General features: G+C 53.3%; 2 protein-coding genes across 4 annotated transcripts; one reads left to right on the forward strand and one right to left on the reverse strand.

Moving 5' to 3' along the window:
* The first annotated feature begins 426 nt into the window (after positions 1-426).
* Positions 427-10648, forward strand: CDK2AP1 (cyclin dependent kinase 2 associated protein 1). Of its 3 annotated transcripts, none has more exons than XM_004753120.3 (4): positions 427-448; positions 5556-5653; positions 7186-7312; positions 9876-10648. In XM_004753120.3, exons 2-4 carry the CDS (start codon positions 5585-5587, stop codon positions 9941-9943), a joined length of 264 nt encoding a protein of 87 aa, XP_004753177.1. In that variant the 5' UTR covers positions 427-448; positions 5556-5584; the 3' UTR covers positions 9944-10648. The 3 variants fall into 3 exon arrangements, with proteins under 3 accessions (XP_004753177.1, XP_044929574.1, XP_004753176.1); XM_045073639.1 differs by lacking the exon at positions 427-448 and adding an exon at positions 733-1087; XM_004753119.3 differs by lacking the exon at positions 427-448 and adding an exon at positions 4578-4692.
* Positions 10649-12655: 2007 nt separating this feature from the next.
* MTRFR (mitochondrial translation release factor in rescue) lies at positions 12656-26063 on the reverse strand. The gene is made up of 3 exons (XM_013056441.2): positions 25948-26063; positions 15484-15795; positions 12656-13679 (listed from the first exon to the last, which is right to left on the reverse strand). Exons 2-3 carry the CDS (start codon positions 15763-15765, stop codon positions 13461-13463), a joined length of 501 nt encoding a protein of 166 aa, XP_012911895.1. The 5' UTR covers positions 15766-15795; positions 25948-26063; the 3' UTR covers positions 12656-13460.
* Between the last annotated feature and the right edge of the window lie 162 nt (positions 26064-26225).

Raw genomic sequence — 26225 nt, forward strand, 5'->3', positions numbered from 1 at the left:
CAATATACGCAATTGTTGCTACGTTTCGGTCAGACCTGAAGATGGGCTGGAGGGGTGGGGGTGGGAGGAGGGCGGAAAATTGTTACTCCAATAAAAAAATACTCCAGGAACGTAGAAATTTTGTCAAGTTCATTCTTGTATCCTCGGCGCCTGGACCGCTGCCAGGCACATAGTAGGCGCTTCTTAAACATCTGAAGGAGTTAAGATGTAGAGTTTATGTGGATGCAACAGTGAATTTTGCACGGAAGAGGCCTCTGGTTTTTATCAGTCTCCAAGGAGTCTCGTAGGCCCCCAGAAGGGTTAAAAACCACTTAATACTGACAGGGACACGACATTTATTTGAAATCAATGTCAAGAACTGGTTGTTCTTATTCTGGGGACTGGCCAGACTCCGGCGTCTGGAATGATCTCCGTGCTTAAAAATACCACTCGCCACCATTTTCTCCAGGTAATTTTCCATCCCTGCCCCCACATCCAAGGGGGGAAAAAGTAATTTTGAAATCCTACCTAGCTATTTAAAAAAAAAAAAAGGAAAAAAAAGAGGCGAAGCGGTAAAACAGCGAGTCTCCGGGCGCCGAGAGCCTCGCAGAAGAAAGGGACCCACGCGGGCCCCGGGCGCCGCCGGGACCCAGCCCCCCAAACTTTGCCAAGTTGCGGGCGCCCAGCGCGGCCGGAGGCGCGGGGCGCGGCCGCGGGCGGAGCCGCCCCCTGACGCCGGGCCGCGGCGCGCCGGGCCGCCCCCTCCCGGCCCGGGCCGGCCCCGCTGGCTCCGCTCAAAGTTTGCGGCCGCCCCTGCGCCCGCCCGCCCGATGTATGGGTGATATACTGCAGCGGGTGTCAGGGTGAGGGACGGCCATATTTGCCGGTGCGGCCCGAGCCGTCAACAACAAAAAGTGCGCGGGAGCTCGGCGGGCGCACGGACGGGCGCTCGGACGCCGGGCCCGCCTCGCCGCCGCCCGGCCTCGCCGCCGCCGCCGCCGCCCTCGCGGGCCTGGCCCCGCGGCGCCCCGGCGCGCCCCGCCGCTCGGGGGGATGTCTTACAAACCGAACTTGGCCGCGCACATGCCCGCCGCCTCCCTCAACGCCGGTGAGTGAGTGCGCCCCGCGGGCCGCGCGCGCCGCGCCCCAAGTGCCGCCAAGTTGGGGGCCGGCGCGCCCGGCCCCGGCCCCGGCTCCCGGGGGCCCGCGGTGGCCGGGGGCGCCGGGCACCGGGTCCCGGCCCGGGGCAGCGCGGCCGCCGCCGCCATGATTCCGGCGCCCGCGCCGCCAAAGTTCGCGGGGGCGCCCCGTGCCGCGGCGGGGCTCGGCCGGGGCCGGGGTCGGGGGCGCGGGCGGCCGCCGCGGTCCCCCCCACGCCGGCGGCCGAGGGATCGCGGGGAGCGCGGCGGGCGAGGGCGGGGGAGGCTTTTCTCTGCTCCTTTTTCCTCCGGCTTTTGGGCGGCTCGGCGAGGGCCCCTGCCGGCGGGAGTCGGGAGCGGCCGGGCCACGCCGGGAGCGGGGCGCGGGGCCCGGGTCGCCCTTGGGGAGCAGGGGGCGCGGGCCCGGGGCTGGGTGGGGAGCGGGCTGCAGGGGTGCAGGCGAGCCAGGCCAGGCCGTGCGTGGGCAGGGCGGGGGCGGCGAGCGTGCCCGGTGCGGGCTCCCCCTGAGCGCGCGGGGCCGCTGGGGTCACCGGCGGTGCGGGGGACTCGCTCCTCCGTGGGGGCTCGGTCCGGCGCGCCGGAGCTGGGGTGCCCGCAACGCGGCACGCCGGATGTCCCCTCAGCCGTGCGCGGAGTGACAGAAGTTGGAGAAGACCGGGGGCTTCTGAGTGCCTGCGGGCGGTGGGTGAGGGCGGCGTTCAGCCCAGACCCCCGCATCTCGGAGCCCCCAAGTCGGGGCTTCGAAGGCCCCTTCTGCGGAAGCCGGAGTGGAGGGGCGTCCTCCCCCTTCCCGGGGGCTGGAGCCCGGCGATCCCAGGAAACTCCTCCAGAAGTTGTCAGGCGGCTCCAGGCTGTGCCCCGGAGCTTGCCCCAGGGATCTAGGGAGGCCTGGGGTGAGGGAAGGAAGATGGTGAGGTTAGGGTGTGATCTGCTTTTCCCCTTGCTTGGGTCTTTCTCCTTTAGACACTTGGCAGCCGACTTCCAAAAAAGCAGGCGCGTTGGAGGGGGGAGGGGGCAGAGGCCTGGTGGGGGTGGGGATTGGCCTTGCTGGTCAGAAATGCCACGTTGGCAGTTGGCCGCGAGTTTTGGGCCTTGTCTCCAAACGGGTGACTCTGTAACTCCAAAAAGCTGAAGAGGGACCCAGGAAATCAGTCTGTCTGTCTATCTATCTATATGTATTTTAACTTACAGGACACAGATTTGGGGGTTGGAAAGGGTTAAGATTCAGGGTGCCAGTGGAGGCAAAGTTGAATTGGTTAAATTTGGGGTCTGCGTCCCAAGAGCCAACAGCCACTATTTTCTCAAATGTTCGCACCGCCTTTGGGGTCTGCAGACCTTACAGAGACAGGCTTTGTGGTCCAGATAGGATTTCTCTTTGCCTGCCTCATCTGTTTCTGGGGTATGCAGGCCGGAAGGTCTTGCTGCCAGCCTGGGCACCCTGGAAATCTCAGGCCTGGCCTCGGATACTTGAGGCAGGTGTCCTAAACTGACACCTTTGGGGATTGGGGTCCAGGGACAGGGGCATCCGCTCAGGACCCCTTCAGCCCTGTGCTGGGCTGGCTGGCACCTGTGCACAGGTTTTCCTCTGTGCTGATTGCCAGGAGGACTGCTGAGGTCCCCAGATATCTGGTGTTATGGTGGGGGGCTGTGCGCCTCCCCATGGACCCCTCAGAAAGCCCCAGCCTCCCCCTGCCATTTGCATCCAAGATGGACTCTCCGCTGCCGCTCCTCCGGCTTCCTTGTCATCATCCCTCACGCCCTCCAGCACTGCCTCCTGCTCGCGGGTTGCCAAGCCGCGGCCTGGCCGGCGGTGGCAGTGGCGGAGTTAGACAAAGCCCCCGCCTCCCCGCCGGAGAGCACATCCCACCCCCCCCCCCCAGGCGCCCCAAGTGGCGGGAAGGCCGCCAGCTCCCCAGGCCCAGGCCGCTCTTTGTCTGGCGTGGGGGCGGGGAGCTGCGCCTGGCCCCAGGAGCTGCTGGCCTCTGCCAATCCCTCCCTCAGCTCCGGGCCCTCCCTGGTCCCCGCACACTGCGTGCATTGTCTGTGATGCTCGGAGACTGCCGAGCTCACGCCCAGTCTGGTTTTCTCCCTGGCCTCCTGCAGCCCGCTGCACTGGCCCTCCCCGTGTCTGCCGGAAGGAGTGGGCATGAGTAGAACTCAGGGCCCTTCTGCCAACTCTCCCCAGGGCCTCACACAACCCCCCTCCTGTTCAGCAGAGTAAGAGACTGGCACTGACACACGATTGGGGTCACCTACCATATCACCTGGTGATGGGAAAGGCAAGCCCTCGGCTGTTGTCTGACCCCAGCCCCCCACCCAAACCAGGTGATTTCTCCTCCCTCTCTCTTAGCACCCACCCCCTCCACCTAACCCTAGACCCATGGAAGACTGGGGTTTTAGACATTCTGTTGGGAACCATTGCCTCAAACAGGTGGAGAAACTGAACCCCAGAGAGGGAAAGGTCTCTTCCAAGGTCACAGCCAGACCAAGTCCTGGTCCAGGCACTCGTCTGTAGGAAAGCGGATGGGACAGGAGACAGGGAGGTGAGAAACACGGGACCAGCAACAAGAGGTGAGGGCGGTCCAGGGAGTGAGCTCCCGAGTCTGGCTCATCTCCTGCCCACAACCCGGAATGTCCTGGATCCTGGGCTGCTCTGCAGGGGTGTGTACCCCCCCTGGGGTTGCACTTAGCGTCCTGGCCTTCCAGAGAGGTGTGATCTCTTGTGGCGGTCAGGGCTGGAACCCGGATCTGGGGTTGCAAAGACCACACTCACTGCCCACATCAGGAGGTTCGGGAAGTTGGCGTTTGCCTGCTGTGGTGAGGGGTCCTTGGGGGTGGGGGGGGCACCCACCCCGCCCTGTCCCTGTCTCCAGTCACTGCTCGTCTGTGGTTGCCTTGGATGGAGGTCGCAGTACTGCTGGTGGTTCGTCCCTTGTCTGGGCACTGTGGGCCCCGTAGCACAGGTGTCTCACCGTGCCTGCTTGAGAGGCGTGGCAGCTGGGGCCAGGACAGGCCCCGTGATGTGCCCTCTTACCAGCTGAGAGGCGGCAGGAACCATGTTCCCTGACTGGGCACCCCACATCCGAGCCTAAACCAGGGCCCCGGCTTGGGGTGGGAGAGGTAAAATCGGGGCAGGCCTGAGAGCGAGGAGGACATCTCGGGTGCAGAGCTGTTCCCAGCTCCTGGCCAGAAGGACCGAGGGACAGGGCTCGGGGTACCAGCCTGCCCTGTGGCGTGTGGCTCAGGAGAACGCCCACCCTCTCCGGACTGTGTGTCTCTTCCCGGTGCGGGCCTCCAGGGCTCCCCGAGGGCCCCTTGCACTCCGGCAGCCGGAGCTCCCGAGCGTCCTTCCTCCCTGTCCCCTCCCCTGCTCGCACCAGATGAGCAGCTGGTCGGTTGGGCCGGCCTGGCACCAGCTGTCCATCCCCGGGGCCAAGTCTGCGTAGTGCGCCGTGTGCTTGAGAGACCGTGTGGCTCTGGGGGCGGCAGGCAGAGGGGGAGCCGCTCCTCGGCTGGGCGTGGAGGCAGGCGGTCGGCTGCCGAGGAGGGCTAGGTAAATTCTCCATGGTTACCGCTGTTTGTAATTCTGCAGGACATCCTCTACCCGCTAATGGCCACTTGGCCGCCATTATGGGTCTGCACGCTTCCGGCTACCGAGCTGGAGCCGGAAAATTCCCCGCTGATGACTCCCCACCCCGCCCCCCCCCCAGCCCGGAGACTCCATTCCGAGCCGGGCCCTGTCCCCACGTGCTCCCTCGCGCCTGAGGGACGGGGTGTCTGAGGGCTGCCGTCCACAGACGGGGCCCTGTCCCTCCCCTCTTGCGGTGGGAGCCATCCAGCCGTGGGAGCGGACTGTCGCGGGTCCTGGCCCCTCTTTGGGGAGGGAACCACAGGGGCTCAGGCAGACGGAGGGCGACCGAGGACACGCACACCCACGGTGATAGGCTCCAGATTCCGGACCTGGGGTCCCCTGAGCCGGTCTCCCGCCTGGGGGAGGTCTCCGGCCCTCGGAGCCCTCCCTGTCTCCCTTAGCAGACGTGGGGGGGGGGGGGGTGGGCCGGGCACGCGCTGCGTGGACCAGCCCCAGTAGCAGGTGGGCCCCTGCGGCAGGGATTAGGGTTAGGGTAGCCGCCGATTTCATCTTCGCTTCCCATCCCGACCTGGCGGCCAGCAGCGAGCCCTGGTGGTTGGGGCGCGGCGGCCCCTGTGCTGGTGGGAATGAGGAGCGGCGACCTGCTCGCTGCATATTCTGTCGTCTGGGCTGAGCATCGGCCATCGTCGAACCAGGGGACGGGACGTCTGAGGACATAACACCGCTGTTTGGCATGGTCCTGGGGTAGGGGACTGTGGCAGGACCCAGAGTCTTTGCTTTGGGTACAGTTACACGATCGCTGACTCTTCTCTTGTCCCCCGTAGCTGGGAGCGTCCACCCGCCCTCCACCAGCATGGCGACATCCTCCCAGTACCGCCAGCTGCTGAGTGACTACGGGCCGCCGTCTCTCGGCTACACCCAGGTACGGCAGTGGGGGATGTGTGGCTGGCGGGAGGGGCCGTGGGGCTGGCCCGGGCACCCAGGGGACATGCTTCCCACCATCCGGGCAGGAGAGCGGCTGGGTCGGGAGGACGGGACATGACAGGATGGAATGGTCATCTGGACTTTCACCACGGCCCTGGCCCGCCTCCAGTCTCAAGCCTCGAGGCATCAGGGCGAGGGGTGGGATGTGTGTTTCACGGGGGTCCTGAGAGGTGGGCAGAGAGCCCGAGAAGGCCTGAGGGCAGCACACCCTGTTGGGGCCGCTGGCCACGTGTGTCCCTGTGGCAGGGGTCTCTGCACTGGAGTCCTGAGGAAGTGCGGCCTGACCTGGGCTCCGGATCTGCGCCTGGGCAGCAGAGAGCGGACCCTGTTCTCACTTCTCCCTTCAGGTCGTGGCCCCAGCAAAGAGGAGGGCGGGGCCCTGTCCTTCTGGAGCCCAGATGCGGATCATCGGGAATGGGGGTCCTTGAGCCGGGCCACGGGGGTTTCTCTGTGGTTCTGCCTGCTTGGCAGCCTTGTAGAGATCTGCTTCCTCACCGCCCAGCGGGGTCGATGCTGGCACTGGCCTCACTGGCTGTCGCTGGTGGACAGACCTGGCCAGGCCCCGCGCCTCGGTGCCCTTTGGCCATGGCTGCCGTCAGGTTCTCTGCCGTCACTGGAACGTGGCGGCATTCTAGGGTCGCCGCGGAGGCTGGCCCGGGGAGAGGGTGGCGGCTGGCCATGCCGCGCCAGGCCGTGTTGTCCCAGGAGCAGAGGCGGGACCCGGGCCGGGACCCCCTGAAAAAGCGGCGGAGGGAGGATGGCGGGGAGGACCGCCGGGCCAGGAGGCGATGCCCGGAGGGTGCTGGGGAGCTGAGCGAGGACGGGAGGAAGGCCCTGGAGGCAGGACACGGAGGCGGCAGAGGAGGAGGGAGGAGCAGACGAGGGCCTGGGCGGGCCCGCGGGGACCCCACCTCACTCATCGGGGTGCTTCCTGGGGCTGTGGGTGGGGTCTAGAGAAGAAGGGGTTTTGTGGGAGCGAACGAGTGAATGGAAACACGTTCTGTGTTCTGTCCGGATGGTCTTTGGCAATTCTTTGTAGTCCTGCTGACCCCAGGGTGTGGCCCCTGTCTCGCCCCATGCTCTGGACCGTCCTCTCCTGGGATGTACGTGCGCATCGACCTAGGTCCTGGGAAGTACCCATTGGTTGCGGAGACAAGCCGGTCCTTTTTTCTCATCTGAGATGTTAAAAGCCTTCTGGAGGCTGCTGGTGGTTTCATTCTCTCCAGGAGGACAGCAGAGAGGCCCAGCTCTCTCTGGTCTGCGGTTACCCCTCAGGGTGGACCAGTCTGGCCCCGGCACAGACGGCCGCTCCGGGAGACTAGGCCAGGCTACCCTGCCTCCAGGAGCCGCCTCAGGGCCAGGCCTCTCCCTGCCCTGTCCTCGCTGTGGCTGGCATATGGTGCAGTCCTGACTGTGGCCTTGGGGTGAGGTTAGGGTTCGGTCCATGTAAGCTCTTCCTTTTGATTCTAGGGAACAGGGAACAGCCAGGTACCCCAAAGCAAGTATGCTGAGCTGCTGGCCATCATCGAGGAGCTGGGGAAAGAGATCAGACCCACGTACGCCGGGAGTAAGAGTGCCATGGAGAGACTAAAACGGGGTAAGTAGTGGGACCCAGACTCCCCTGACGGGTGCCGTCTCCCTGTGGGGTGTGGGGAGGTCGCCTGTGCCCCAGGGGCTCTCAAATCATTAATCCGGTGTTGAAGCCTCCACAAGGCGGGGGTGGGCCGTGGGATGAAGGTGTTCTTGGGATCTGATGGGAAGGCCTCCTGTGCTTCCTGGGAGGGTCTGTATGCTTTAAAAAAGGAATCTTTATAGCCCAGATCCTGCTGTTTTGTCTGTTGCCTGGTCTGCCCATGGTGGCTGCTGCTGGGCCCAGGGAGCTGCAGGCGGCCAGATGTGCCAGGCTTCCTTCTCCAGGCGGGCCGGGGACACGGAGTGGTGAGGTCCTGGGTCCTGTGTTGCCCTCTGCTGTCCGCTCTTTGGAGCAGAGCCCGAGGGGGCGTCTGGGTCTGTGCTAGGCTGGCAGGGAGAGCAGGAACGCTCCGAAGTTCTTGGTGATTGCAGAGGGCGGGCAGGAGCATGATGTCACAGAAAACCGGTGACTCACGTGAAGACGTGACTGACCAGCTGATCGGAGCGGCTGGGAGGGGGCATGAAGTCGGCTGGCACCTCGCGAAGTCACCGGGGAGGAGGGGTGAAGAGCATTTCTGTTCTAGAAGGTGGCGGTGCAGAACAGCAGTGGCCTAGGTGCGAATTAATTTCGGGAGGGATCTGCTGTTTCTGAGGAGGGCTGCAGAGGCAAGTCTGGAGTGAATCTGGGGCATAAAGGGGGGCTTCTGCAGAGGCCAGGACTCCACAGTGGTGGGTGAGGCTGGCTGCGCACAGCAGTGGGCTTCCCTGCTGTTTATGAAGCCGTCGTGGACAGGGCTTGGGGGGGGGTGAACCCCGACCCACCCCAGGGGGCTGGGGCAGGTGAATATCACTCTGTGTCCAGAGGCAGGGGAGGCACTCTGTTTGGAGGCAGGGGAAGTAAGACAATTCTGACATCTGGAGTTCTGACCACCCGAGTGGAAATCCCTGGGAAGATGCTGGACCCCAGAGTCTTTTTTTTTTTTTTTTTTTTTTTGACAGAGATCACAAGTAGGCAGAGAGGCAGGCAGAGACAGAGAGAGAGGAAAGCAGGCTCCCCGCGGAGCAGAGAGCCCGATGCGGGGCTCGATCCCAGGACCCCGGGATCATGACCAGAGCCGAAGGCAGAGGCTTAACCCACTGAGCCACCCAGGCGCCCCTGGACCCCAGAGTCTTAATAGGTGGTGATCTGCAGTCACCCTAAAAAGCCAGCGGGTTTAGGCCAGGCGATGCATGTGCCTTGAGATGGCTCCAGGGCAAGTGCTGCGTGAACAGCTGGTCCCACGGTCACACCAGTAGCTGAGTCCAGGCTAGGCAGGTTCATGTCCGAGCAGGGTAAAGAAAGGTCATAAAGGGTATGGGGAAGTCGGGCGCACGGGTAGGTAGGTCAGCCAACTATAACCGATAGGCCAAGCATGTTAGTTTTTAATGGTGGGAGATGATTCTGTGGGGTGCCTGGGTGGCTCAGTCGTTAAGCGTCTGCCTTTGGCTCACGTCATGATCCCACAGTCCTTGGGTCGAGCCCCGTGTCCGCCTCCCTGCTAAGCAGGGGTCGTCTTCTCCCTCCCCCGCTCCCCCTGCTTGGGCTCGCTCCCTCACTGTGTCTCTGTCAAATAAATGACATCTTAAAAAAAAGAGAGAGAGATTCTGTGACACGTGAAACTGGTCTGCAGCTCAGAGTTCAGCGTTGGTAATAAAGGGTTATTGGAAGATGGCCACACCCATTGCTTCCCTAGTAGCTGCTTGAACGGTTGTGACAGAGCCTAGGTGGCCTGCAAAGCCCGAGATATTTACTCTTCTGGCCCTTTCTGGAAAAAGGTCTTCTGAAGCTCGGAGATAAGATACCTGCTGTGACTTGGGGCTGTCATTCACAATGCCCTCCGGCTGTCCCCTCTCTGAAGGAGTACATTCCTTGTGCCTTTTAAAACAAGATTAGTATCTCACCGTATTCACTAAAGGCAACGACAACAACAACAACAAAACCAACTCAACAACCAAATGGTAGCCAGCAAACCAGAGAGAGGAGACAGGCCGGAGAGTGATGGGGTGGAAGGTGTTCTTGGCACCCGGCGGGCAGCGTCACAGTGGACCAAGGTTGGACGTAGACGAGCCGTCTTGCATCCTAGCTGTGCAGGCTGGACACTGGACTAGGACTTAGAATATGAAGAAGCCAGAGAAAAATCACCATTGGAAGTCCTGGACTCTGCAGAGTGGGTCAGGCTTACTGAAAGCAGGTGGGGCCGCACCTTCTTCGGCACCGTCTTCGGCCCTCTGACGGCCTGACCTGCCAAGAGAGCTTGCTGGTTGTCTCCGGTGTGTGGGGAGGGATTGGTAGGAGTCATGAAGAGGAGTCGGGGCTAGGAGGGAAGGCCTTTGTGGTGGGGTGGTTCAAACCGCCAGAATTGCGGGGTGGTTTGGATGTGGGTCCCGAGGTCCCTTCCAGGGCGAGGGCTTTTCAGCTGGGTTGCACGGGGCCCTCTTCCTCTCCAGGAATGGGTTCTACTGGACCTCAGCCTCTGCTTCTCCTCCAGGCATCATTCACGCCAGAGGACTGGTTCGAGAGTGCTTGGCGGAAACGGAAAGGAATGCCCGATCCTAGCTGCCGATCAGTGCGGAAGGTTTTCCATCTTTGTCTAAGACCAGAAGTTACAGCTCATCTCCTATGTTCAGATGAAACTCTTGCTTTCAAAATGGTAACAGTTTGGTTTCTCCTTCCCATGTCCCTCCCATGGTTCACGAGGCTCTGAGATTGAGAAGTATTTTGCAGTGGACTAGGATTTACGTTTTCAATAGTTAGAAGTTACCCAGGGTTTTTTGTTTGTTTGTTTCTGTTTTTCTCCTAAGCATTGATTTAAAAGATGCACGTGAAAGATACCTATCTCACAGCAAAGCTCCCAGTTATGTTACCCAGATTGTTCTCTGTTCTTTTTCATAAGCTAATACAACTCTGAGGGTTTTTTTGGTTTGTTTTGTTTTTTGAGTGCATACGTTTGCCCCACGGTGTGTGTTCCGCTTAATATAACTTCTTTTGTGCTTAAGCATTTGCTTGCATGACTACGAGTGCTTTGAGGTCAATTTTAAAAAATGCACAAGTTATAAATACAGAAGAGAGAGCAACCCTACCGAACCTGACCTAACAAGAACCCCCTCACCCCCCCCAGTTTTCCTGCCAAGACTGTGTGTGAACGTCAGTTCTGCTTTTCCCATAAGGTGATCTAAACATCTGGAAGAAAAATGACTAAAACTGTTTGCATCTTTGTATGTATTTATTACTTGATGTAATAAAGCTTATTTTCATTAACAATTTGTATTAAGGTGTGGGTTCCTTGAATTCTTAAATGTTTTTGTGTGTATTTTCTTTTTTAAAGTGATATTTTAAAAAAATAGCTCCTTGGGGGCACCTGGCCGCCTCAGTCCCTAGAGGTGCAACTCTTGATCTGGGGCTTGTGAGTTTGAGCCCCACGTCGCGTGTGGCGGTGACTTAAAAATCTTTAAAACAAAACAAAACGATAAACAGCTCCTTCAATGAGAGAGAGATCCCTGCCCCAGAGGGTTTGCCCACCTGGTCCCAGAAACGTGTTGTGTGCTGATGGCCAAAACATCCTGGGCCGAGGAAGGCAGTTGTTTGCCTAAGTCCGAAGGTGGGGGTCAGGCAAAGCTGCATCCTGGTACATCGTGACTGCTGTGGACATGGGTGGCTGCCAGGGAAATGAGCAGGAACGTTAGTGGAGGGGGTCTTACTGACTCTCCCCACCGCCTGCCCACAGTGAGGCCGTTCTCAGCTTCCAGATGCTTGTCCTGTGAGCATTTCTGGGCTGCTCCAGGAGTCTAGTTCTCCTACAAGGTGGCCTCTGGACTCCCGTGAGCTTCCTCTGGTGGCCGGGGACAATCTGTCGCCCTGGTGCTCGGGAAGGCTGGCCTGCGCTGGTTGTGCTGAGACTGAGGGGTGAGCCCCAGCAGCACCCCCCAAAGGGATTTGGTGGTGATTTTTACTCCATTCCTGAGGTGCTAAGCCCCGGTCACCACCATCCGTGGTGTCCTGGAGACTGAGACAAAGGAGGGATGGGGTCAGTTTTGCAGGCAGGAGGGAAGGGCCCAGCCACAACGGGTCCAAAGGCAGGTAAAGGACTCAAGGGAGCGGGCATATCTATGTCTGTTTCATGCACAAATTCCAAAAGGTACAAGAGAGGAGACATTGAATCCTCTGTCTCTGCTGTCTCCACCTCCCAAATTTCTCTTTCTACTGTTACCGCTTGTCATGTACCCTTCCAGGCGCCTGGCTACCTTCTGAATGGAGGTCTGTATGGGGACGGGTCCTGGGTGCTGCGACCGGCCTCCAGAGCCTTCACACAATGCTTAAGCTTCCAGACCAGCTCGCTCTGAGGGGAGAAGAGCCGTACCCTCTCCCTTAAAGAATTTCTTTGGACACAGGTACTGGGCACGCGGTCTGTGCGAGCTGAATGGGCTGGTTTTGACTGCAGGTCCTGTCTGACGGTGGCCTTCTCCCGTCATGGTTTTTCCCCTACTTGTTTTTTTTTTTTTTTTTTTTAAGATTTTATTTATTTATTTGACAGAGATCACAAGTAGGCAGAGAGGCAGGTAGAGAGAGAGGAGGAAGCAGGCTCCCTGCTGAGCAGAGAGCCCGACGCGGGACTCGATCCCAGGACCCTGGGATCATGACCTGAGCCGAAGGCAGAGGCTTTAACCCACTGAGCCACCCAGGCACCCTCCCTTACTTGTTTTATGGGTGAACCCCAGATGTGTTCTGACAAGCCAAGCTATTACCTCTGCCTAAAAGACCCACATAATTGTGGGGTCAAATCCAGCTTGAGTGATGGCCTTGTGCAAATTCACAATCAGGTTTCTGGAAACTCCTCTCATAAATCCACTTGTAAACACATAGGGAATGTCATGTATTTTTTTTTTTTTTAAGAAAGCTCTACCCCCATTGTGGGTTTCAAACTCATGACCCTGAGATCAAAGAGTCCCATGCTCCAACAACTGAGCCAGCCAGGTGCCCCCAAAATGTCACTAATGTTTGACTCCCTTCCAGTTTTCCAAAAAAAAAAGGAACTTCCTGGGGGAGCCTGGGTGGCTCAGTCGTTAAGCATCTGCCTTTTGCCTTTGGCTTGGGTCAGGATCTCAGGGCCCTGGGATCGAGCCCTATATTAGGCTCCCTACTTAGCGGGGAGCCTGCTTCTCCCTCTCCAGCTCTCCTTGCTTGTGTTCCCTCTCTTGCTATCTGGGTCATAAATAAATAAAATCTTAAAAATAATTTTTTAATTAAAAGAATGGAACTTATTAATATTAATGCTTTTTTCAAAAAGTTTTATTTTTAACCTTTGATAATAAAACAAGACAATCACACAAATACGCAGTTTAAAAAAATACAGTGACATCTTTGTAACTACCCCCCCAAGGTCCAGAAAGAACTTTGTCAGCCATCCACAGCCCCTCTGGGTGTCCTATCATGATGACCCTTTCCGCCCCACAAAAAAAAATAGCCGCTGTCCTTTTACAGCAATGTCTTTTCTGTGTGTCTCTTTATAGTTTAACTCTCCAAATGTTGTGTCTTTATTTGTCACCGTTTAGTCCACCATTTAAAAAATTTTGATTTAAAAATATTAAGTGTGTCAGAAATACAGAAATCCTAGAGTAATGCTTGAGATGATGGATGGAACTCCCCACCATTATTCCTCAGAAACATCTGGCAGGTTCTTTTATTTTTTATTTTATTTTATTTTATTTTATTTAGTTTTTTAGAGAGACGGAGTGTGCAAGCATGAGCGGGGCGGGAGAGGGAGTGTGGGCACAGATGGAGACGGAGAGAGACTCTTAGCAGGTTCCCAGCCCAGCATGGAGCCCGATGCAGGGCTTGATCCCACGACCTTGAGATCATGACCTGAGCTTAGGTCAACAGTCGGATGCTTAAGTGATTGAGCAACCCAGATGCCCCCGCATCTGCAGGTTCTTTAGTTAGAATCTGTGATTTTTTTCAGGGGTACCTGAAGAGCGTGCGATTTGTTCTCGGGATCGGGGTTGTGAGTTCAAGTCCCACGCTGGATGGAAGTCTTAAGAACAAAAACAACCAACAGAAAAGCATCTTCGGTTCTTTCTCAGTGGACATTTCTACTTGCTTCCCAGAGTTCTTTCAGCAGCTTCTTTTTCTCTAGGGTTTCCTTTGCTCTTTTTTTCCTCTCTTGCTTTTTCCTCTCTGCCTCCTGTTTTTCCTTGTAAACAAGACTGTTTTCACCATTGTAGAAAATATCCAGTTTCTCTTGGAGGATTTTCCGAGCGAGCTTTCTGTTCTGATCGACCGATCTTGTCTGATGGCACTGTAAGAAATGATATTTTGTAATGTCAAAAAGTTTGTTCTGGGCGGGACCTCAGAAATTGTGGAATTCGACCTAGTCGCTCCACAGATGGGGATGGGCCCAAGAGGCAAGTCTACTCCGTCAAGAATCCCAGTGAGTCCATGGGCGCCTGGGTGGCTCAGTGGGTTAAAGCCTCTGCCTTCGGCTCAGGTCATGATCTCAGGGTCCTGGGACTGAGCCCTGCATCAGGCTCTCTGCTCAGCAGGGAGCCTGCTTCCTCCTCTCTCTCTCTCTGCCTGCCTGTCTGCCTGCTTGTGATCTTTCTCTATCAAATAAATAAAATCTTTAAAAAAATTAAAAAAAAAATCTCAGTGAGTCTGTGACAGAAGGAAGACCATACGCCTTCCTTCCTGCCTCTTCCTAGCCTTCACCTGTCCCGGCCGCTCAGCTGTATGTGACTTTCTTGGTGATGGTTTTATAATTAAGAGTGTTGCTTTGGGGCGCCTGGGTGGCTCAGTGGGTTAAGCCTCTGCCTTCCGCTCAGGTCATGATCTGAGGGTCCTGGGATTGAGCCCCGCATCGGGCTCTTTGCTCAGCAGGGAGCCTGCTTCCCCCCCTCTCTCTCTGCCTGCCTCTCTGCGTACTTGTGATCTCTGTCAAATAAATAAATAAAATCTTTAAAAAAAAAAAAAAAAGAAAAAAAGTGTTGATTTGGTCCAAAGCCGAGATAGCCTTCAGGTAACATAAAGTTCCCAGACAATTTTGAAAATATTAACTGATACGTCTAGCTTGTGGCCCAGGTAATAAGCCCTCTGCGCCATTTATAAACGTAAAATTCTGACTCAGGGAGGAAGACAGCATCTGTTATTAGTCAGCCATACTGTTGATCATGTCATCCCTGAGTTATTAAGGGCGAGTGCCTTTTGGAGAAAAGTACTGAAAGCAAATCTGCAGGGAGTTTATAAGAGTTACACAAAAATCCCATCAGGTTTCAGAATTCTCTGGGTTGCTCATGAATGACGCTTTTTCTCAAGGAGGAAGACAAAAGTGGTTGAGGTTTTAACTGATAGGCTCTTGGCTCAAAAAACTTGGCAGTGAAGAACAGTTGTCACGAGCACAGACTTTGGGCTTGGTCTGGGCTGAAGCCCGCAGCTGGAGGGTCTTGGGCAAGTGACTTAACCTCTCTGTGCCTGATTCCACAGCTGTACCTTGAGGAAGACAAGGCATGAGGGCTCAGGGAGGATGGCGACTGTGTGCGGAGCTGTGCCAACCACGGCCTACCCCGTCTCTGGTATGTGGAAAGCCCACCTTGCTGTCTCTTCTCGGGGCTCTCTGGCGACTCAGAACAGACTAGCAGTTAGTTGTACTGAGAGGCAGCGGGGGCCACTACTAATCAGGAGACGGGAGAGAGCATTCCAGTATTCCTAGGGGTCTGGGGTGTGTTGAGAGCTGGGTATACTCTGATCAGAGATTTTTTTTTTTTAAGATTTTATTTATTTATTTGACAGAGAGAGATCACAAGTAGGCAGAGAGGCAGGCAGAGAGAGAGGGGGAAGCAGACTCCCTGCTGAGCATAGTCTGATGCGGGGCTCGATCCCAGGACACTGAGACCAGACCTGGGCAAAAGGCAGAGGCTTAACCCACTGAGCCACCCATTTGCCCCTCAGAGATTGGTTTTGAGGTAAGGAAGGATGGCGCCTCCGGGCAGCCATGCGTCGCGTTTTTATCCTGAGGGCTGGACCTGCTCTGCCTGGGTTACCGCACTCCGGGAAGGACAGGAGTCATGGACGGTGACCAAAGAGGGGACCAAAGCGGGGATATCTACCTTGACGACGATGCCGGAGGGGACGTGCCTCAACACCACACAGTTGCTGGTTTTGTTGGTGGCCTGGCCCCCTGGGCCGTGCCCTTTCACGAACTGCTCTTCAAGGTCCCTCTCCTCCAGGGGAGGCAGAGCGGGGCGGTCCTTTTTGCCTGCCACCTGCACCACAGTGACTGCTGCTGTCGGCGCGAGCAGCGCCTGCTTCTCCCAAGGCCTGGGCCCCCCTGGCACTGGCCATATTCTGGCCAGGGCTGTGGCCCAGTGAAAGCAAGCCAAGGGCCTCATGCAGAGGGCTCTGCCTGCTCGCTGCCCGAGCTGGAGGAACAAAAACAGACAGCCTTTCAGGAAGATGCATTTGCTCCCAGGATTACCCTAAAGGTTCTAGGACAACCTTTCATCAACCAGCTCAAACGAGGACCACCCATCCATCCTGTGGGGTGTTTAGGAAGTTAGTGGAGATGGCAAGGCACAGCCTTCTGCAGCCTCGGACCATCTCCCGGGGTCCTCGCTGTATGTGCCCTCCCAGCTCATAAATTTTTTTTTTTTTTAAGATTTTATTATTTGACAGAAAGAGCACAAGCAGGGGGAGCAGCAGAGGGAGAGGGAGAAGCAGACTTCCTGCTGAGCAGGGAGCCTGACACAGGGACTCGATCCCAAGATCCCAGCATCGAGACCTGAGCCGAAGGCGGACCCTTAACTGACCGAGCCACCCGGGCGCCCCTGATAAATTTTTTCAAACTGAAAATATCTTGGAAGCCCCAGAGGCACTGCCTTCTCGGAAGGAGAGGTCTTGAGCGTGACATTCAAAAGAACGGGGATGTAATTCGATAAAGAAACACTGAACAGCGTATCAAGCAAGAATTAGGATCCAAGTTCAGCGACGTTATTTAGGCATTTGAGAATCTTTGAAATCCAAATGTAAAGACGACCGTATGCACGTCTGTCTTCTAGCTGAGCTGACGCGGTCTGACACAGTAAATATCACTATCAATCAATGTCATGATTGTTGTTTTCTCATGTTTCCAGTTTCGTGGATTTGAATGGGAACATCTGTTCCCTCCGACGCACTGCCAGTAACGTGATCCAAGTGGTACTCATCCCTGGAACGTTTGGATTTTTCAACTGATTTTTATGAGGGTGCCTGCGTGGTTCGACATGCCACGCGACACGAGTGACGCGAGGTGGGAGAGAGCGAGCCTCTGTCTTCATGGAGCTTAGAGTCTAGTCAGACAGAAGAGGCTAGAAGAGAAAGCAGGATTTAATCAGACTTAAACAGCGACTCCAGACGTAGCAGAAGGCTGGAATGTCTTCGCTGACAAGTGCATGGTGTAGAGAGTAATAGCTTCCAGGACACGGTGCATCCCATGGGCCTTTGCTTTCTTCCAGGGGAGGAAGGCAGAGCGGGCTGACAGGTGTGTTAGCTCTTTTCAAAGATGGGTCGCCTCCCCTTGCCAACAGGGACAAGTCACAGCGTGGGCCTGTCTTCTTACCGGGAAAATGGGTGAACAAGCCCTTTTCTGCCTGTCCTGCACAGGCTTAAGGATCAGAGGGGGGAAAAATAATCTGGAAAGAGCTTTTGTTGAATCCCTTTGAAGGCATAAGACTGATTTTTAGCAAATTCCTGTCGCTCGGGTGGACCACAGAATGAGGAACGTGCCACTTGCTTCCTGCTCCTTGATCCAGGATGATGCAGGCGCTAAAAACAGATGGACTGTCCTTTCTAACAAATGCTCCCTTTGAGGTTCTAAATAGCTGCTTTTACCATTTGAAACCTTGTAAGTTCTAGCTGAGGGCCAGGGGTCTCTAACCTAGGTAGGAAGTGGTGTATACCTGAGCCAGCGCCCTAAACCAAAAGTAGCTTAATCACACACCAAAGAATTTCAGCAGGTTTGCGCTAGGCTCATCCCTCCCGTCCCCCCGTCAGTTCTGGCTGCTAATGTCTGAGAGCCCATGCTGGTCTCTAACAAGGTTTGAGGATACTGACCGCAGACGCAGGCTAGTGGGCACTGCTGCCTTGTAAATATGTACATTTCTGTTATTTTATGGGTTATCTTTCCGAGTAATCAGTTCAGCTGGTCCTGAGAGGATCCTGGCCATCTTTAGAACGACAGTACCGTATTCTTAACCTCTCTCTATGGAAAATAAGTGTAATGAAATGTACTTTTCAAGCCTGATGCCAATACTAATTTTCAATCCTGTGACAAGGACGTGATGGTCTAAACTCGTAACTTCTCTCCGAAAAGTATGGCATTCAGGATGCGTGTCCGTCCTGGGGGTCAGGCAATTAATGTGGTGTCAGGAAGATGCTCGGCGGCGGCTGTGACGGGCTAGATTTTGAAACCGAGCATGCCAGGGAAAGGGGCACGTTAGAAAACTGGTTTTGTTTATTGTGTGAAGTCTTTCGGAAGTACGCTCAGGGAAAAGATAAATGATAAACACCAGCACTTTTCTGAAATCACTGCAACAAAGAATCCGCTCCCCTGTAAACGATTAAGTGAATGAGACCCGAGTCGATGTCCAAAATGTCCCTTCCCTTATTTCTGCTTTTCAATCCATACAACAAGATTTCTTTGTGTACCAGATAGCATCGAGTCCCTGGATCGGATTCATTATGGAACGCAAGCCGGGGGCCTCCCGTGGGGTTTCTCTTCCGCTAGTTAGTAAATCTGACCAGGCAGGACAGCACTGGAATAGAGTGCGGCCACAAAGAAAGGAAGTGAGTCTGAGACAGGCCAAACTCCCAGACAAAGGGCGGAGAGGAGAACGCTTTTATCAGCTGCTTTGTCCCTGGCCCGCTGTTTCAACTCTCTACCTTTCTGGCCTAGTTTGGGGCTGACACGCACCCTGGAAGGCCTCCCACCCAAATGGAGTTTAAGAAGGTCCCCGGTGTTCAGTTACTGGCTGCTTTGTTTAACAGCTAATTCCAACAGCCAATCGGGCGATTCGCTGTACTTTTTGTATCTCTGGGAGCTTTGGCTCTCCTCCAACGACTGCTAAAAATGACCAGCGCACCCATGGTTCCACTTCCCCAAAGCCCAGGGAACACAGACTGGGTTTCAGGTTTTGTGATACCCACAGAGCTAACTCAAAAGTCTTCGGGGGACAATAAAAGCAGCTCAAATCAGAGCTCATCGTGACATTAAAAAAAGAGCAACAGAAAAATGGTGGTAAGAGGTGCGGGTAAGGGGACACTGGGAGTCAAGACAGTGTGCCCCGTTTCCTGCCTGTTAAGCTTGCGCCTCGATTTGGTGCTGGCTCTGCACCCTCGCTTCCCCTCGGCCCTGCTTTTCCTCTGAGGACCCGTCTGTGCTCAACAGCCTGACTGCAGTTTGGCTTAAAACCTCTCATTGTCCCCCTTCCTTCCCATTGGGTCAAGTCAAAGATGATAGGGTGTTAGAATTTTCTAAAAGGGAATGCTGATTTGTTCAATCAGTATTTTCAACATCTGCTGTGTGCCAGGCCTGGGCCTCGGGGTGCCAAGGAGCCTGTGGCATAAAAATTAAAGATGACGCCAGGGGTGCCTGGGTGGCTCAGTGGGTTAAGCCTCTGTCTTCCGCTCAGGTCATGATCTCAGGGTCCTGGGATCAAGTCCCGCATCAGGCTCTCTGCTCAGCGGGGCACCTGCTTCCCGCTCTCTGCCTGCCTCTCTGCCTACTTGTGATCTTTGTCAAGTAAATAAAATCTTAAAGAAGAAAAAAAGATGCCCCCAAATATGTTCTATGCCAATAGCTGGGTTGGAGAACAGGCTACAGAGCAGTGGTTCTCCAACTTCCAAGGCCCCTAAGTCACTTGAAGGGCTCGTGCCCCCTTTCTGGAGTTGGAGCCAGCCACCACATGTTCCCTCCTCAGGCCCCCCGCCAGTCAGCCCATGCCTAGGAACACGCCTGGCTGCAGGGATCCCTGCATGCTGAGATCTGGAACGTGGCCCATGACTGCAGCAGACAGGTGTTAAAGTAGACCAGCAAGGTAAGGCTCCTTTCCCCAGCAGCTCTAACGCTCCCGAGATGGGGGAGGGGCTCAGTCATGGATCTCTGTGAGAGGGGAGGGTATCTCAATCTGTTTGCAGGAAGTCCTAGGATTTCAATCTCTGGACTCACCTTCTGGATGCCATGTGCCCCAAATTCACTGCTTAACTATTTTTTTTTTTTTTTTTTTGAGAAAGAGAGAGAGAGAGCTTCTCTGAGCCACTGCTTGCATGGTTAGCTCAGCCTTGTAGAAACTTCATCGAATCCCACCAAGGGAACAGATGTGGAGGTGAACTGAAATGGGGCTGCTTTAGGAAGATGGCTGGGGAAGCTCTCACTGAGCACATTTTCATGAGCAAACCCCCTGGGGGGCCCGTTCCAATGGGTGGGGCCGGAGACTCCGCATTCCTAACCGGCTCCTAGGTGAGGCTCCTGCCTCCAGGAGTGCCACAGCCAAAGGCTTTGAGCAAAAGGTGCTTGCCTCAATGGTGGCTCTTAGAACCACGGGACGACTGGATGGGAGCCCCTGAACAATGATGGCAAAGACGGAAGAAGGTGGGAAGAAAATTAATGGGAACAGCAAACATTCACAGGAAAGAATGGTACCAATACTGACCTGAGCTAACAGAAGGTGAAATGGTCACAAGGGGATTGAGAAATGAGGTCATCTGAAAAAAGAACACTGATAACGTTTCTGTTACATTAGTGTTCTAGAACAGCCCTGTCCGGTATGAACGTAATGTAGGCCATGTGTGAAATTCTAAATTTTCTAGCAGTCATCTTAAAAACAGTAAGAAGAGGGGTGGCTAGCTGGTTGGTGGAGCACGTGACTCTTGGATCTTGGGTGCAGATCAAGCCCCATGTGGGGTGCAGGGAAAAATAAAATCTTTAGGGGTGCGGGGTGGCTCAGTCGGTTAAATGTCTGACTCGATCTCAGCTCTGATCTTGATCTCAGGGTTGTGAGTTCAAGCCCAAGTTGGGCTCCACACTGGGTTTGGAAGGTACTTAAACAAAATTTAAAAATCTCTGAAAAATAAAACAGTAAAAAGAACCAATGATGGGGTGCCTGGGTGGCTCAGTTAGCTAAGCATCTGCCTTTGGCTCAGGTCATGATCCCAGGGTCCTGGGATCGAGTCTGGCATCAGGTTCTCTGCTCAGTGGGGAGCCCGCTTCTCCCTCTCCCCCTGCTGCTCCCCCTGCTTATGTTCTCTGTTAAGTGAATAAATAATCTTTAACAATAAATCAATAAATATTTAAAAATATTTTTAAGATTTTATTTATTTATTTGTCAGGGATAGAGGGAGAGAGAGCGAGCGAGCACAGGCAGACAGAGAGGAAGGCAGAGACAGAGGGAGAAGCAGGCTCCCTGCCGAGCAAGGAGCCCAATGTGGGACTCGATCCCACTGGGATCATGACCTGAGCCAAAGGCAGCTGCTTAACCAACTGAGACACACAGGCGTCCCTAAAAATATTTATTTTTAAATAAACTTATATAAATATATATTTATAAATAATAAAATATTCATTTTAATATATTAACCCAGTATATCCAAAATATTACTTCAACATGCATTTTATGAAAAGTATTGCATTTTATTTCTTACATGAAGTCTTCAAAATCTGGGGTGTCTTCAATGCTGCCGTATCAGACCATGTAGCCCCAGTATCTTGCTCCTCATTATGGTTCAGAGAGCAGCAGGAAGAGCCCCTCCTGGGAGCTCATGAGGAATGCACTCTCAGGCCTGACCCCAGACTGTCTACATGAGAGCCTGCCTTTTATGAGGATCCCCAAGTGACTCGGAGATGCATCCTGAAGTCTGAGAAACCTTGTCCTAGAATGTAGGAACTACTAGCAAGTTCTTCAGCTGCCGGGACAGACACTTTTAAAAGCTGTTGTTTCTTCTCTTTAAGGAGCTGAGGCCAGGGGCACCTGGGTGGCTCAGTCGGTTAAGCGTCTGCCTTCAGCTTAGGTCATGTCTCAGGGTCCTGGGATCGAGCCCCACATCGGGCTCCTCCTTTCCTTCTCCTTCGGCCTGCTGCTCTGATTACTTGTGCTCTCTCTCTGTTGAATAAATAAATAAAATCTTTAAAAAAAAAAAAAAAGAAGAAGCCGAGGCCAGAATTCTGGAGTGATTACCTGCTTGGTCTCGGTCCTGTTTTCCCTCCCACAATAGGAGAGAAAGGGACAGGTCTCAAAACAATGACCTCCTCAATGGGGCAGGACCAAACCCTGAACTCAAGACAGGCTGATGTGCACTGGTGCAGCTTGAAAAAAGACAAAATGGCCAGCTGATGGCACCAGAAGCTAAGTGGGAGAAAGATTTTCTGAGAAATGCTTAAGCATGATCCATATTTTTTTATTCATTTATTTTAAAATAAACACTTTTTTTAAAAAAGATTTTTTTTTAAATTTGAGAGTGAGTGAGCACATGCAGGGGGAGCAAGCTCCCTGCTGAAGAAGGAGCCTGATATGGGACTCGATCCCAGGACCCTGAGATGCTGACCTGAGCCGAAGGCAGATGCGTCACTGACCGACCCACCCAGATGCCCCCAGAATCCACGTTTCATAGTATGTTTTGGAGCTTGCCCCCTGCAAATTGGGAGTTAAGACAAAGCAGCCACTTCCTGGCTCCATGTAGCTCATCCTCCTGTTCTGGTTGGTCTGCAGTCCTCCTGGGGGCTCAAAGCACCCCTGAAAGGAACCCCCCAGGGGCTGTGGCTCAGGCCTGAAACTGACCAAGTGCCTTCCTGAGCATGGGGTTTTGCTCTGAAGATAAAGCACCTTTCACTCACAGGAACTTCTGGCAGAGAATTATTTCTCCGATCAGACAAACATCATAGATTGAGCAGGAAATGCCACACTGGAGACTGCTCTGGGTCTGCTCTCAATTTAACAGGCTCCCCGCTGCAGAGTTCAAGAGACAACTAATGAAGTAGATAAAGAAAAAAAGCTTTCTATTCATACAACACTAACACCCCATTCAGCGCTGCTTTTTTTTTTTTTTTAAATTCAGAAAACTCTGTACCCACAGAGAATTACACCTGTCCTATTTGTGTGCATTGCTGTGACTTTCTTCTATTTACGGCATCTAACAGGAACTTTATAATTTTATCAACTACACTGTTAAAATAAAACAGAAACACATAAAAAAGCAGCAGTAATAACAATCTACGTGTCCTTAACTTCTCGAATGCCTCTATTGTCATGAATGATACCTTACTTTTGTTTAGGACCCAAATGCTTCATATTTGACACAAATGAAGAAAAGGGATTATCTCAGGAAGTCTTGGAAGAATGTTAGATATTCTATTTTGGGGGGCCTGAGTTGCTCAGTGGGTTAAAGCCTCTGCCTTTGGTTCAGGTCATGATCTCAGGGTCCTGGGACCGAGAGCCCATCGGGCTCTCTGCTCTGCAGGGATCCTGCTTCCCCCTCTCTCTCTCTGCCTGCCTCTCTGCCTACTTGTGATCTCTGTCAAAAAAAAAAAAAAAAAAACAACAAAAAACTCGATACCTAGATATTCTATTTTTTATACTAACCTTATCCTTCTAGCTTTACCTTTCATAGTATCTCTAGATCTGTCCTTACCCACCTTCTTAAAAGTGTTAGCTCATTTTCCTCAACTTTCTCTTCTGGAATTTTTTTTTTTTTTTTTTTTGTCCCTGAAAGGCCACACTGCTCTGTAGTCACTGTCTTGGCTTCATGATGTATTCACTGTGCAACTCTGGCCACGTTTCCTCATCTGTAAAGTGGAGGTTAATACCACCCAGGGTGAGAAGAAAAACGTACATGTCTCCACAAACATAAAGCCCTGAGGGGAACTCTGAATCGCTAAACTATAAAGCTGAAGAGCCTTTGACTAACACACCACATAAATTGTGGCCTCATCCCATAAACATAATCTGAAACTGATTATGTCATAGGCTTTTAAATATATATATACATATTATTTTAAAAATTTTATTCATTTATTTGACACAGAGAAAGAGCACAAGTAGGCAGAGAGGCAGGCAGAGGGAGAGGGGGAAGCAGGCTCCCTGCTGAGCAGAGAGCCCGATGCAGGGCTGGATCCCAGGACCCTGGGACCACGAACTGAGCCAAAAGCGGAGGCTTAACCCACTGAGCCACCCAGACGCCCCAGGTAGGGTCCAATTTAAGAAGTACTTGAAAACCATGAAATTACCAAAGACGTGCTATTTGGTGAGGTCATAATTGTGGTCTATGAAATCAGGTCCCAAGGAGATAATTATGATGCCAAGAATACAGTTTGACTCTCCCAACAGGCTCACACCGAACAGTAAACCATGTCCAGGCAAGTCCTGTTTAAACATGGAGATCTTTAGGGTAAAGAATCTTTAAAGATCTTTAGAGTAAGAAAAATCATGAAGGACAAGAAAGATGACAATATTTATATTGTAATATACATCTGATGATTTCATGTTTAATGATTAAGCCATATATTTCAAGTTTTAGAGTTCCTGTTTTTTTTTTTTCCTCCCTGATGTGGAGAACTGGTCCCCCAAATGAAAAACAGTTCACCAAATGTGGCAAGCCATTATCAGTCATTATCACTGCCCCGTGTGGTCTTATTCCCATCAGTGTGAACGATCTCCACTCAAAAGTCAGTTTGAAGCCTTCAAGGTGAAAGAGATCTGTGAACAATTTAATTTATAATAAAGAAAACCATAGTAACCGTACCATCATAAAGACCATAAAATAGTGGTGTCAGTTTGCATACAAGTAGTGCAAAATCCCCAGGATGGAAGGTAGGTTTAGATTAGATGAACAGCTATTGTACTTAATACATTTACTGGAATTTCTGAAGCCTCCTACTTGTTTTCTATATTCAGAAATAACATCTATGGATTTTAAAAACTACCCTTTTAGCTGTTTATAAAGCTTTTTCTCTTTAGTCCAATGAGGCAAAGGCAATTTCCATTGATTTTTTTAAAATTATGACCCTTCCAAAGAGCTTAACCTAAGAAATAGGTAAGGTGTGAGCAACCTTACCAAAATACTTCACCACATCAGTTCATTAACAAGGTAACTTGGTTAGCCAGAATACCACTACTGAATACATTGGCTTATTAAGACATTAATAGATTAAAAAGTTCCCTAAAACCACACAAGAACAAAAACCCAGAAACCTACATGCTCAAACCGAACAGAACCCATCAGATTTTGTATGCAAAAGTGAACATCTTCTGCCAATTCCGTGGTTAGGAAATAATTGCTAGTACTCGATGTAGGGGATGTAGGGGTTAATATTCTTCTTGTAAGGAAACACAACTCTGTCTGCTTGACCATGTCTCAGTAATTCACACTTATCAGTTCTATGATGTCTCAAATAACAATTTTGTGACCAATTGAAATTAGTAATAAAAGTTTTTTTTTTTGTTGTTTTTTTTGTTTTTTTTTTGGTGGGCTTGAAACATGGTCAGTGAAATCAGAACCATGTACTTAAAATCTGTTTGATGTTGGTTAGGTATGAGCATACTACTGACTGATGGGACTCACACAATGGGGCGGGGTGTGGATTAAATTTAAGCTTGAAATCTTCCATACACAGATGAGGGTTTGGATATGGACTGAATTTTTACTGTTTGAGACCGAGTTGTTAGGAGGCTCAGAGGAGATGGAACGCCCCGCAGATCTGTCATTCTTGCCAATGTGGACCTGTCCACATGACAGGTCCAGTGAAATTCCTTTACTTTGAGCCCAGGACCCCTGGAGGGCAATCTAAGAGTTGGCTTTAAAGGTCAACTAGTCTTGGGGCGTCTGGGTGGCTCAGTGGGTTAAGGGTCTGCCTTCCGCTCAGGTCTTGATCCCAGAGTCCCGGGATAGAGCCCGGCATGGGGGCCAGGGGTGTGTGTGTGTGTGTCTGCTCAGCGGGGAGTCGGCTTCTCCCTCTGTCCCTCCCTCCCATCCTCTTTCTCACTCTCTCTCTCTAAGAAATAAATCTTTAAAAAAAGAAAGAAAAAGGTCAACTAGTCTTAAGAATGTGCAGCGAACCAACAGAATGAGATGGCCTGGGGCTCCCAGGGAGGGACACGAATTCTCTGCGGTCCTTCCAAAGGTCCGGCAAGAGCAGTGCTGACGCCTACCCTGTGCCGGCCTAAAACCGCCCGCTGCGTGCTGAGCGCTCCATAAAACTCTGCGGGAACAAAGTAAACGAAGATCGTCCATTTCTTCTTGGGACTCAGGGCAACTGGTTTCTCCAGGCCGCTGGGCTGTGCTCCGCACCCCCTCCCCCGCCCCATCCCAGTCCTTGAAGAACCCCAGGGCCGACCCCCAGCAGCCTAGGGTAAACCAGGCGCAGAGAAAACTTAGCCCGGCGTCTGGGCCGCTGCACCCCACCGCCCGCGGGCCATCAGGTCTATGGGCTGCACGGCTCAGGGTCGCAAGCTGGGATAGTCAGGCGTCCCAGCTCCCAGTCCTCTCTCCATAGTCTTTGACATCCGTGGGCAACCGCAGGGGCGACCGGCTTCTCCACGGACGCTTACCTGGCCTCAGGCTTGGCCTCCCACCCGCAGCGTTCTAGAGCAACCGAACCAAAGCAGAAGGTGGATCGCAGGCGCACTCTTAGGTTTGCGCACGCGCAGTACTCTCGTTGCGGCTTCCCTCTCCCGCCCCAGGCTCATTATTACCAACTGCGCATGCGATAAGCGGAGGCTTCTTTTCACGTGGCTTCTGTAGGATCCCAGAGAACCAATCAGACCAGAGGATTTGACAGAATCCCCGCCCCCTTCCAGTTCCCAGGCGTCTGACCTCCCTCTTTGGC

This window comes from Mustela putorius, unplaced genomic scaffold (assembly GCF_011764305.1).
Source record: "Mustela putorius furo isolate JIRA1106 unplaced genomic scaffold, ASM1176430v1.1 tig00537248_pilon_pilon_pilon, whole genome shotgun sequence".
NCBI classification, from domain to species: domain Eukaryota; kingdom Metazoa; phylum Chordata; class Mammalia; order Carnivora; family Mustelidae; genus Mustela; species Mustela putorius.